This window comes from Schistocerca serialis, chromosome 5 (genome assembly GCF_023864345.2).
Source record: "Schistocerca serialis cubense isolate TAMUIC-IGC-003099 chromosome 5, iqSchSeri2.2, whole genome shotgun sequence".
Classification (NCBI taxonomy): Eukaryota; Metazoa; Arthropoda; class Insecta; order Orthoptera; family Acrididae; genus Schistocerca; species Schistocerca serialis.
Window position 1 is genome coordinate 315,225,348 of NC_064642.1, and position 12,558 is coordinate 315,237,905.

At 41.5% G+C, this 12,558-nt stretch overlaps 1 protein-coding gene across 1 annotated transcript in view; it reads left to right on the plus strand.

The window, feature by feature from the left end:
- The window catches only part of LOC126481588 (multifunctional methyltransferase subunit TRM112-like protein), a 43,894-nt gene that overhangs the window by 302 nt on the left and 31,034 nt on the right, over window positions 1-12,558 (plus strand). The window contains exon 2 of the mRNA XM_050105447.1: window positions 43-144. Coding sequence (XP_049961404.1) covers window positions 43-144 — 102 coding nt within the window. The remainder of the gene's footprint in view (window positions 1-42; window positions 145-12,558) is intronic.

The window sequence follows — 12,558 nt, forward strand, 5'->3', positions numbered from 1 at the left end:
TGGATATTTGATCAGCTCACAACAAATTTTTCTTCGTTCAAGGCTAAGGACATTAAAATTCTAGAATCTGAATTTAATTCAGAATTTGTGACCCGGCTCATACCGAAGTTGGACTGGAATACGCTGTGGCATGCAGCCGACAGCGTAAGTACTCTCATAATCCGAACACCAATTAAATTTATATACATTATGTTATCTTTAACCGTTAACTACTACGGACGTTGTAGGAATATAGGTACTATGGAGAGCCTCTCAGACCAACTTTTTATGTACTATGTACGAAACCGTTGAATATTTTTTTCATGACATCCTGTCGTCATTACACTTATTAGAAGTAGATTGTGTGGAAATTTATATGTTTTTTAAACAATGCACGATTTAAAACATTTATATGTATAAAACACAACAAAATTTGCAGAATATTCTTAATTTGTGTGTTACAAAAATAACAGTAAGCCTAGATAGTTAGCTCTCTACTCACTCACAGATTATCATCAGAGAGAGATTACAGAATTGCAATATAAATAGTTGGAAAAAACGATTCCTTTATGAGTAATTGTAATCAAAGTAAGTTTCGAGTTTAGTGCTTGTCATTTCAATATAGAGTGACTATTGCGCTCCATAATTCAATAAAGAGAGAAACTTTGCTATATTTTACTTTCAAGAGAAAGTGTAAGAGCTACTTACCAAGTATAATGAGTCCCTGCGTCTGTTTTTTCGATGTCTGAAGCACATTTTGTATGCAAATTATACTTCTAATATTGTCACTCACCTCTCGTCGCAAGTGTTCAATAAAAAGTCTGTTTCATACGAGACTCAGAAAGATCTCTTGCTTGAGTCTTCCTGGCGATCAGTCTTGTCATTACTTTTGGCTTTGGATAATCTTCATGTATCACATAAGAATTCACACCACAAGCAGCATCCACTAATGTGAAAAAAATGACCAAAGCCCAACTTCTTGGGGGTGACTTGATGAATAAGGTGCACACCTCTGGTGGAGACAGTCCGCACCAGATTTTCTTGTGTTATAAAACAGGATGAGCTCAGGTTTTTCTGATTCAGGATCATTGTTTGTTGCACGGTGCACAGAAAAAAACAGTATTGCAGCTTTGGACTTCTTGGGTATGAAGGAAATCACTGTCATGTCTCCTGTAAAACCATAAACAGTTGTCTTCACATCTTGTTTCTTATTAGGTAGAAGCTGCTGAGGTATCTTTTTTTTTTTTTTTTTTTTTTTTTTTTTTTTTTTTTTTTTTTTTTTTTTTTTTTTTTCGCCGTACTGATGTATGTGAGGCCTTTTTTCCGTGGTTCATTGGCTAGTTCTACTGACGGATACCAGTTGTCACCTGTAATATTTCTCCATGTGTGTTCAGTGGGTTTCACTAGTCGAAGAACAACCTGTGTGGGATACTGCGAACTTTCTTATACAAAGGATGTGACCATTACTGTCTTTTCAGGAATAAATGTGCACATTATACAAGTAAATTGTATGATCATCAGTCAAGCACTGAATCTTCAAGCCGAATTTTGCCCGTTTGTTTGGCGTATATTTTCTGAACACACCTGAAACACACAAATTTGTGAAATTGTTGCGGACTTGTCTACCTTCTTTCTCCCATTCTGATCATAATTGTATTTACTAACACTGCATGAAAACATCTCTGCCTGTTCCATCGGTTTCAACCAAGCTGTTAACCGATTTGTTCCCTAATCTGAAAATGGCTGAATACTCTAATAGGCCAATTAGCATGTTCAATTCAATAGCATCAGCTCCTTGTAGATATGGAACAATCATTTGTATACTGTCCTCTAAGTTCAGGTATTTTTAGATTTGTCCATAGAATGATTTCGTCTAGAATATCTTTGGTGACGAACAGTTTCCATACATGCAAAACCAAAGGCTTTTCTCAAAGACTTTTTGCAGACTGTCACAGCCCAGGAAGCTGCAAGTCAATATTGCGGTGCCTTGTTCTTACGTTAGGTGGTGTCTGCTGTTCCTCCCAGTGAAAACATCTGTTCTTACTGAAGAAGTAAATTCTCCATCTGGTCATTCCATGTCAAAACACACAGTAATTCAAGGATTTGTAACCCTCTACCTCAGATATTCACAAAACTTTGCTCGTTTGCTCATGCTTACGACACGGGAACACGTGCAAAATTTTTTTGGTCTCAAACTATAACTTTATTTTTTATCGAATTTTAAATGTAGTAACTGGGCTTTGAAAGAATGTCAATGCAAAATGGTACTTATCTACATAAATGCCCATAACTCAGGTGTTTATGAAGCTTTCAATTAGGTTCCCCCCCCCCCCCCCCCCCCCCCCCCCCCCAGAAGTAAGGCGTATAATTAATAGGTATCCAGTTATTGAAGCAGTAAAGGTACAAAGATAGTTTTAAAAAAAATATATTAGTATATGTCAATTTTTGATTTCAGAAAAATTGCGAGAATGTGAGAAAATGCTTATATCATATTTCTCCAACCTGCAGGGAACCTGATTTTGGTCTCAAAGAACCCCTAGATTGTAAGCTTTCTAATAAAATAAAAATTTTAATGGATTTTCTACTAATGGACATACACAGATTAAATCAAAATATTTTTTGCTGTAATGGAAAAGGGTCATTGTAAGGAAGTTCATCTATTCACTTTCACACTGCCTCAGATGCAGGGGTATCACATTAGCATATATTTAAGAATAACTCATTCTAGGCAGACAAGTTAACATTAGTGGAAATTTATTTCCTTTCATTTGACTAATTCAGTAATATTTTAAAGACTAAAATATATGTGATTTATGTGTTGACCCAATCAACTGCTCATAGTGATAAAAAAAGTTCTTAGGCAGCAGTAGCTTGTTTGAAACCTTTATAGGCCTGAAAACAATGCAACAATTGCTGAAATTCATTGTTGAGAATAAGTTACATGCAACAGTTAGTCTATTTGGTCTCGGTTCCTCGTTGCTTTTTTGAGAGAGAGATTATAACTGTTTGTGGTGCGGCACCAATCATTGTATAAGGTATGTTTTTAGTGAATTAGTGCTCAGATAATAGCAGTGGAAAATGTGAATTCATGCAATGTTGGAAAGGACTATAAACACCATGTCATTTGACAAACTATACCTTTCTATAAACTCTACAAAAAAAAGAAGAGCTGAGTTAAGACCAATGAGATTTGATATTGCTGCGATCCATTGTAAGCTTTCCATGAGATCAAGAAAGTGGTGCTGCATGTGGACATCGTATGTACTATTACTTAAGTTTTTGAAAGTCGTCAAAGAATTTCTTGTGATCCTTTCAAGAACAACAGTTGAAATATCTTCGAGGTCAGTTTGCTTGTCTTTGTTGTGTAAAACCAGGCCAAAAAGTGTGCACATAGTAAGATTTGTGAACAGAAAACTGACATCAGTGATAGAAATGAGTGATGCAGATGACCCAGAGGTGCCGGCCGCGGTGGTCTCGCGGTTAAGGCGCTCAGTCCGGAACCGTGCGACTGCTACGGTTGCAGGTTCGAATCCTGCCTCGGGCATGGATGTGTGTGATGTCCTTAGGTTAGTTAGGTTTAACTAGTTCTAAGTTTAGGGGACTGATGACCACAGATGTTAAGTCCCATAGTGCTCAGAGCCATTTGAACCATTTTTGACCCAGAGGTGACATTTCAAGAATAAGTACTAAAAAGTCAAAGTGCTGAGGATGCAAATAAATCTTTGCATGATTTAGTGTGGTCTCCCTTAGAACTTTACTCCGTTACAAATCACAGGAAGGCTTCTTGTGGCAAAAAGAGGGTAGAAAAAGTGAAGCATGTTTTGGAAAAAAAGTGTACTGGGCATTAGTTTGCAGTATTGAAGATTCTGACTGTAGAGAAGAAAAATTTGATCATAAAATTGCTAAGAAACCAAAGATTTTGATGCCATGATATTGTTAATGAAAGAAAAAATGGCTAATGTAAGAGTACCTAAAAAAAATTCAAATTTTAACTTCAACCCCCACCCTCTTGGCCAAAAGAAAACCATGTCAGAATTCAGTGGTAGTGAGTATGTGGTTTGACAAGTAAGGAAACAAAACAGAAATAGGTATCCTATCAATCCCTAAACAAAAAGGGGGAAAGTTATTGCTGATGAAGTGTAAAAGATTGTCACTGATTGTTACCAAAATGATGAATATACTTTAATGTTACCGGGAGGAAAAGACAGTTGGCTTTCAGAAGAATGTATATATGCAAAAACAACACTTCCTTTGCAACTTAAGAGAACTGAACTCTTGTTCTATATGGGAGAATCCAAACATTAACATTAGTCTTTCTAAATTATGGTGTACTTTAGCTGGTGCTGCCAGCACTCATTCAGTGTCAGAACTATTAAAACAAAATTAGCTTACAAAGATGGTGGTGATATTTAGTTCAGCCAGTGGATAAACACAGATCATTGGTCAGAATAGGTGAAGCAGTGTGCAACTGTTGGTGAGCATGTATACTTATTGGTAAAAAAATTACAGGCATTTGAACCACACTCATTTGTATCTGTCAGTCAAAATCATTGAAAAAAATTGAAAGAAAATCTAACCCCGGAAAATGTACGGTAATTCTGTTAATGGACTTTGCTGAAAACTACAGTTTAGTAATTCAGAATGAAATTGAGTTACCACTGGACAAGAAGCAGCTGTGCAATACATTCCGTGTGTGTTTACGTGGTAAATGAAGAAAGTAAATTGGCAATAGTGAACCACTGCTTTATAATTGATGATATGGAACATTATGTAGGATTTGTAAATGCTGTTCAGAAAGAAATGGTTAAGTGGCTTGCAAAGCGTTGCCCACAAGTAAAGAAAGTGCATTATTTCACTGATAGATGTGCTGCTCAGTGTGAGAATAGAAAAAGCTTTAAAAATATGTGAGAACACAAAAACGATTTTTCTATTTATGATGAGCATTTCTTTATTGCTACTAGCCACGGTAATTTCCTGTATGATGGTTTGGGAGGAACTATAAAATGTATATTAAGAAGAGCTAGTCTTCAACTAGCTGGTGGTGGACAAATAACAACTGCATCTGGTGTTTGATTTCTGCAAATTTGACAATTTATTTTGAGAAAATCAATGCAGATTTCCTATACAAAAACCTGGAAGAGATTTTCGACAACCTGCACAATACCTGGTACCAGGAATTTTCACCATTACAACCCACTTACCCACATTCATGTGATTCTTTTAGAGATCAGAAGAGTAACTTCGCCTTCCTTGATTCCCCCCCCCCCCCCCCCCCTTTCATTCAGTGCAAATGCCCTACGATGGACATGCACTCATCTTCAAAAATATTATTTTGTAGCAGCTGTATATGATGACAGATGGTACTTTGCCTTTGTCAGAAATGTCTGTGATGGAGACATTGAACTACTTTTTTTGCACCCACCTGGACCAACAGTGTCATTCTTTTGGCCTGAGAAGGAAGAGTCTAGTTATGTGCCTTTGGAAAACACTTTATGTGCTGTTGGCGTACCTAAGTCAACATCATTAGGCAGAATGTGTTGCTCCAATGAAAAAGATATGAAGTTAACACAATATAATTTGTCACAATGGACTAAAAACAGAGATGTTAAGAAGTTTCATTGATAGTTTCAGGAATCCTCACTGCTGAAAATGTACACTTTAAATTAACATTAGTGTTGTTAGAATAATTGTTGTTTAAAGATGCTAATTTGACACTCTAAATAAAGTTAACCTGTGTAGTGAAAATGTTTCAATTGAAGTTGTAACTTTTAGCTTTGTACTTTCACGAGGTAGTCTTACCATAGGTTGTCAGTTTACATAATCTTATTTGAATGATCTTCTGAACAATGATGTGACATATGTTCAATGAACATCCAATATCTATCAAAACTCATGGTGCACCATTTTTTTCTAATAATATCATAGTTTTGATAAAAATAAATGATGTATCATCTGTCAGCAAGTGTTCTACATATTTAAAAATCATTGTTTGCACCACAACAGCTTAAGTTGATTTTTGTATTCTCATAAGAATAGTTATTATATTTTTTCCCAATAAAGATACATCCCTTCTGTGACATTTGAGGAAATATGGCAGTAATGTGTTGAAAATAAGATACTTTCTATTATAATAATAATAATTTTTATTGTTTTTGTCTGAAGTAATGCAATCCAAATGACAAATTTCAGTTGCGGCATTTACATTTGTAAAAAAAATTCCATTTTTTCCCCCTCAAACTACATGACGTTCAAGCAGAAATATTGTGCTGACTTTCGCAATGCAGAAAGCAACAAGTAGAAAAAGCTTCGTGAAAGTCTAAAGCAGTGGGTGTCAGGTATGGATGATATTTATTATTATTATTTTCTTTGCAACACAAAGTATTGTGAGTTCAAATTTTTTGTGAGTCCATTCATAGACAACCTATTAATAATTTTATTACAATGTGTACTTTCTTGGGTTTATGTAAGACTAATTATAAGTTCCCACCACACTGGAGAAATGTGATATAAGCATCCTTCAATGTGCGTGTACTTTTTCGGGAAATTGGAAAGTGACACACATTAATTTTTTGTATTGTTCTTTGTAACTTTACTGCGTAAATAATTACATGCCTATTAAGTATGTGCTTCTCTTAACTTGTGAAAAAAAAATTCAAAGCAAAAGCTTCATAAACACCTGAGTTACGGGCATTTATGTAGATAAGTACCATTTTGCATTGACATTCTTGCAGAGTCCAGTTATCAGAATATCACTACACATAAAATTAAATATAAAAAAATGTTTTAGTCTGAGAGCAAAAAGATTTTGCAGAAGTTCTTATGTTATAAGTATAACCAAATGTGCAAAGTTTCATGACAATCTGAAGTGATGGGTGACATGACCTGCATGATAAGACGTGGAATGACCCCATCATCATGTGCCGTCACATCTTCGCCAGTTTCAGTGTCCTGCTCTGAATTAGTGTCGTTATCACTAAATACCTCAAATTTAGGGTCATTATCATTGTCGTCAAAGTCTTCACCAAAGGATTCACTGAGATGTTCTTGAACATACACCTCTGTCCTACAAAAAACACGTTTCATAGAAGATCCAGCTTTCCCCACTACGGAGAAACAGTAGCATGCAACAGAACTGCTACACAAACACTATGGTACATCTGTGAGACCTTTCAAGACCTATAAATAAGAAACAGAGCAGCAACAATGCAAGAGTTATGACACTTGTAGCTTGCCATGTAATAGGAAGGTACACAGAAGAGGCCATCTTGCATCCCCGGGGTGTGTGAAATGTCATAAGACAAAAAATCGTAGAGAGGCAGTCCGTAGTAGTTGAGGGTTAAATTCGACTCCTGCTTGTATCTCATAACACACACTTGGTTACTTGCTGAAAGGTGAACTGAATCATGTGGTGTTCATTACAACCTGCTACTTGATAGTTGTTGCCTACAACTTGTGATGATGTTGTTCAGTGACAGAACTACCTGTTTGTAATTGGTTCTAGGAGTGTTGCTAAATACTAAAATAAAAAAGCCAACAGTAGGAATAAAAATTTAGTGTCCTGCTGAAGTTCACACAGTTGGATTCCAGTGCCTGTGGAATTTGCTCTTAAAAAAAATTGCAGTTACATGCAAATGCAGGGAAAGACAGGTTGCCACTTACCGTAAAGAAGACATTTTAAATTGCAGACAAGGACAATTAAAGGACACTTACATAAAGCTTTGGGCCACAGCCTTTGTCAGTAAATGGCACACACAAGCCATTCATACACACAAGAAAGCACACATCATACACATGTGACTGCCCAACTCCAGGCCCTCTTTAACTGATGAAGTCCCCCCTGCGGGTCCGGGGATTAGAATAGGCCCAGGGAATTCCTGCCTGCTGTAAGAGGCAACTAAAAGGAGTCACTCACTTTTCGGCCTTTATGTGATGGTCCCCTGTAGGGTTTGACCTCCATTCTTCAAAATTTTCCCAAAGACCGAGCCAAATGGGGAAGGGCGCCTTGCATGGTGCATAGTATCCATTGTGCCTTCAGATCTTCAGCCCACTTTCTTGTCATTGCACTGCAGTCCAGCTCGATCTCCATCTCTTGGGTGAGGACACCTTCCTGGGTACATTTTCCACCATGCACTATGCAATGTCACTTTTTGTGCCGACGATGACCATGGACTTCTTTGCCCCTCATATCCAGCACAGTAGCCAGTCCGTTGTGCTGGGGCCGCCATGTACCCAGTCGGTTGTAGTCCCCTGACAACACAGGGATCGCTCTGCTGATGCCTGCGCCATTAACTCCCTGTGTATGCCAAGGAGTAGATGCTCGTCACCCTGGGGCATTGGGACTCTCGGCGAAGGCCATCCTGCCAGGTGGCTTTTGCTGCGGCTGGTTGGGGCCCATGGGGAGGGCCCCTGGTCGGAGTGGGTGCCATCAGGGCAGATGATGTGCGACGAAGTGTACCATGTCATCACTTGCTGGTGATCAAACACCAGCAGTCACTAAGCATTCCAAGTCTCAGTTCAATGCAAGAAAGTATGACCCTAAATCATTCCCCTCCCTGGCCACACCATGGGAATAATGCCAGGCTAAGGATGGCAGCAAACCTTATTCACCCCGGTACCTTGTATGCACGAGAACTGATGAGGACTCCTTTGTTTCAGTGGAACCACAATTTTTTTATAGAACATTTAGAGAACAAGTTTGGGGAAGTGGAGGGCTTGTCTAAAATGCGTTCTGGGTCAGTCTTGATAAAAACAGCATCCTCTGCCCAGTGACGGGCTTTTCTCCCTTGTAACAAGTTGGGGGATGTCTCTGTTACCAACACACCACATAAGAGCTTAAATATGGTCCAGGGTATTATATTCCACAGGGACCTTCTTTTGCAGTCTGACGACGAGCTGCACACCACTTTAGAGCGGCAAGGTGTTCATTTCGTCCGGCGCATCCATTGAGGTCTGAGGGGATAATAAAGTTGCCACAGGTGCCTTCATCTTGGCCTTCGAGGGTGACACCTTACCCGAGAAGGTCAAGGTGACGGTCTACTGCTGTGATGTCAAGCCATATACCCCTCCCCCAATGCTGTGCTTTAACTGCTGGAAGTTCGGCCATATGTCTTCCCGCTGTAGTTCTAGCGTCACTTGTCGAGATTGTGGACGTCCATCACATCCCAATACTCCGTGTGGCCCGCCTCCCATCTGTGTCAACAGCAGAGAGCATCATTCACCTTGCTCGCCAGACAGCAGGATTTTACAGAAAGAGAATAAAACCATGGAATACAATAAAATGGACCGACTGACCTACATTGATGCTAAGAGAAAATATGCACGCCTACATCCTGTATCTATGACCTTCTCATTTATGCCGGCGCTACAAGAACAGTAGTAGCCCCATCAGTTCCGCAAATTCCAGTCGGCTCTCAGAGCCAGAAGGCTACACCTGCCTCCTTGATGGGCGGGGGGGGGGGGGGGGGGGGGGGGGGGGGGGCTCTTCCCCTGATGTTGCTCCCGCACCACGTACCTTGGGAGCACTGCCCCTCCCCTCTCCCCCCCCCCCTCCCCCTCTTCAACCATCAGGGACACCAGTCCTCACTTCTCAGCCGGAGAAGCATAAGTCTCCTTTGGCTCCTCTCACCGAGAAGGGGTCCCTTGGGTCAATCCCTTCCCAGGTTTCTGGTAGTGGGAAATAAGATGCCCGTCAGTGACTGTAGTGCCCAAAAGCAGCTGGGCATAGGGCTTCATCCTCAGTCCCGGAGACGGCATCAGTGAAGCCCTCCCAGCCAGAGAAACCCAAGGAACAGCAAGAAAAGTCCAAAAAGAAGATCCCTAAGACCAAGAAAATTGTAGTGGCACCCACACAACTGCTACCTATAAGCTCTGTGTCTGGGAAAAAGGTGGCAATTTTGGCATCCGCTGAGGACCTAGATCTCGCTGGACTCTCAGACAAAATGAATATAGACTGCTCAAGCAATAAGTCAGTGGCAGCAGGTGACCCTGAGGCATAACCTGCCTCATGGAATATTCCATGCCTTCCAAGTCTCACAATGATGTCATCCTCCAGTGGATTTGCAGCGGTTTTTTCCACTGCCTAGCTGAGCTACAGCAACTGTTAAGCTTTACACCTGCTTCCTGCATTGCCCTCCATGAAACCTGGTTCCCAGCAATGCGAACCCCTGCCCTCTGCGGCTATAAGGGATACTACAGGAACCATAGTGACTATAAATGAGTGTCAGGTGGAGTTTGTGTTTATGTCTTAAACTCAGTCTGTAGTGAAACTGTGCCCCTTCAAACCCCTCTTCAAGATGTGGCTGTCAGAATAAGGATGACGCAGGAAATAACTGCCTGCTATGTATATCTTCCTCCAGATGGTGTAGTATCCTTGAATGTATTAGCTGCACTGATTGATCAACTCCCTAAGCCTTTTCTACTTTTGGGAGATTTTAGCGCCCCTAACCCCTTGTGGGGTGCCACTGTGCTTACTGGCTGAGGCAGAGATTTCAAAACTTTACTGTTTCAGTTCGACCTCTGGCTCTTGAATACTGGGGCCACCACACATTTCATTGTGGCTCGAGGTAGTTACTCGGCCATTGATTTATCCATTTGCAATCGAGGACTTCTCTCACCTATCCACTGGAGAGCACATGATTACTTGTATGGTAGTGACCACTTCCCATCTTCTTCCTGTCACTGCCCCGGCCTCATGCCCATGGGCGCCTGTCCAGATGGGCTTTAAACAAGGCAGACAGGGAAACTTTTACCCCCGCAGTCACCCTTCACTCACCCCCACATGGTAACATCGATGTGATGGTTGAGCAGGTGACTACAACAATTTCTACTGAGGTGGAAAATGTGATGCCTCACTCTTTATTGTGCCCTTCGGCGAAAGGTGGTCCCTTTGTGGTCACTGGAAGCCACTGAGACAATTGAGGAATGTTGGCGAGCTCTACGGTGGCATAAGTAGTATCCCTCCCTGGAGCACCTCATAGCCTTTAAGCGGCTCCGTGCCCGCGTTCGCCAGCTTATCAAAAGACAGAAACAGGAGCGTTGGTCGAGATTCATCTCAACCATACGTCAGCTTCCCAAGTGTGGATGAAGATCAGACATCTTTTCGTTTAACAAACCTCGACAGGTGTCCCTGGCATTAACGTCAATGGCATGTTATCTGCCGACACACACGATTTCTGAGCAATATGCTCAAGCCGTTGATTTGCAGCCCAGGACTTCTCCCATTTATACACTGGAGAACACTCTTTAGGGTGCCCATGGTTAAAGACAGACCCTTGATGATCGCCGGAAGTTGCTGAAGCAATTAAGGAGCCTCGGTGAGCTCTACAGCGACATAAGTGGCACCCTTCCCTGGAGCACTTCATAGCCTTTAAACAGCTCCGTACTCACATTCGCCAACTTATCAAATGATGGAAGCAGGAATGCTGGGAGAGATATGTCTCGACCATTGGGTGCCATATGTCACCTTCCCAAGTCTGGGCAAAGATCAAACATGTTTTCGGGTACCAGACCCCAACAGGTTTTCCCGGTGTTAACATAACCTAACAACACAAATGCGATTGCTGAGCACTATGCTCGAGCCTCTGTGTCAGAGAATTACCTCCCAGCCTTTTGCACCCTCAAATGGTGGATGGAAAGGAAAATCCTCTCATTCGCTACACGCCACAGTGAACCCCATAACCCCCCATTTACAGAGTGAGAGCTCCTCAGTGCATTTGCACGTTGCTCCAACACAGCTCCTGGGCCAGATTGGATCCACAGTCAGATGATGAAACATCTCTCACCTGACTACAAACATGTCCTAGTCATCTTCAACCAGATCTTGTGCGATGGCGTCTTTCCATTGCAATGGCAGGAGAGCACCATCATTCCAGTGCCAACACCTTGTTGCCGTCTTTTCTGATTTACGAAAAGAGTATGACATGATCTGGCGACATCATATCCATGCCACATTATACGAGTGGGGTCTCCATGGTCTGCTCCTCATTTTTATCAAAAATTTCCTGTCGCTTCGTACTTACCGTGTCCAAGTTGTTGCCTTCCGTAGTTTCCCCATATCCAGGTAAATGTGGTCCCACAGGGCTCTGTATTGAGTGTATCTCTATTTTCAGTGGCCATTAATGGTCTAGCAGGAGCTGTAGGGCCGTCTGTCTCACCTTCTCTGTATACAGACAGATTTCTGTATTTCATGCTGCTCCACCCGTACTGGTGTTGTTGAGCGGCACCTACAGGGAGCCATCCATAAGGTGCAGTCATGGGCTCTAGCTCACGGTTTCCAGTTTTCGTCCGCAAAGTTGTGTTTTATGCACTTCTGTCGGCGTCATACCGTTCATACAGAACCAGAACTTTACCTTAATGACGATCCACTCACTGTAGTGGAGACATATCGGCTCTTAGGGCTGGTTTTCAATGCCCGAAAGACTTGGCTTCCTCACCTTCGTCGGCTTAAGCGGAAGTGGTGGCAGCACCTCAGTGCCCTCCGCTGCCTGAGCAACTCCAACTGGAGTGCAGATCACTCTACGCTGCAGCTCTGCAGAGCCCTTGTTCAATCCCACCTTGCATATGGGAGTCTGGTTTATGGTT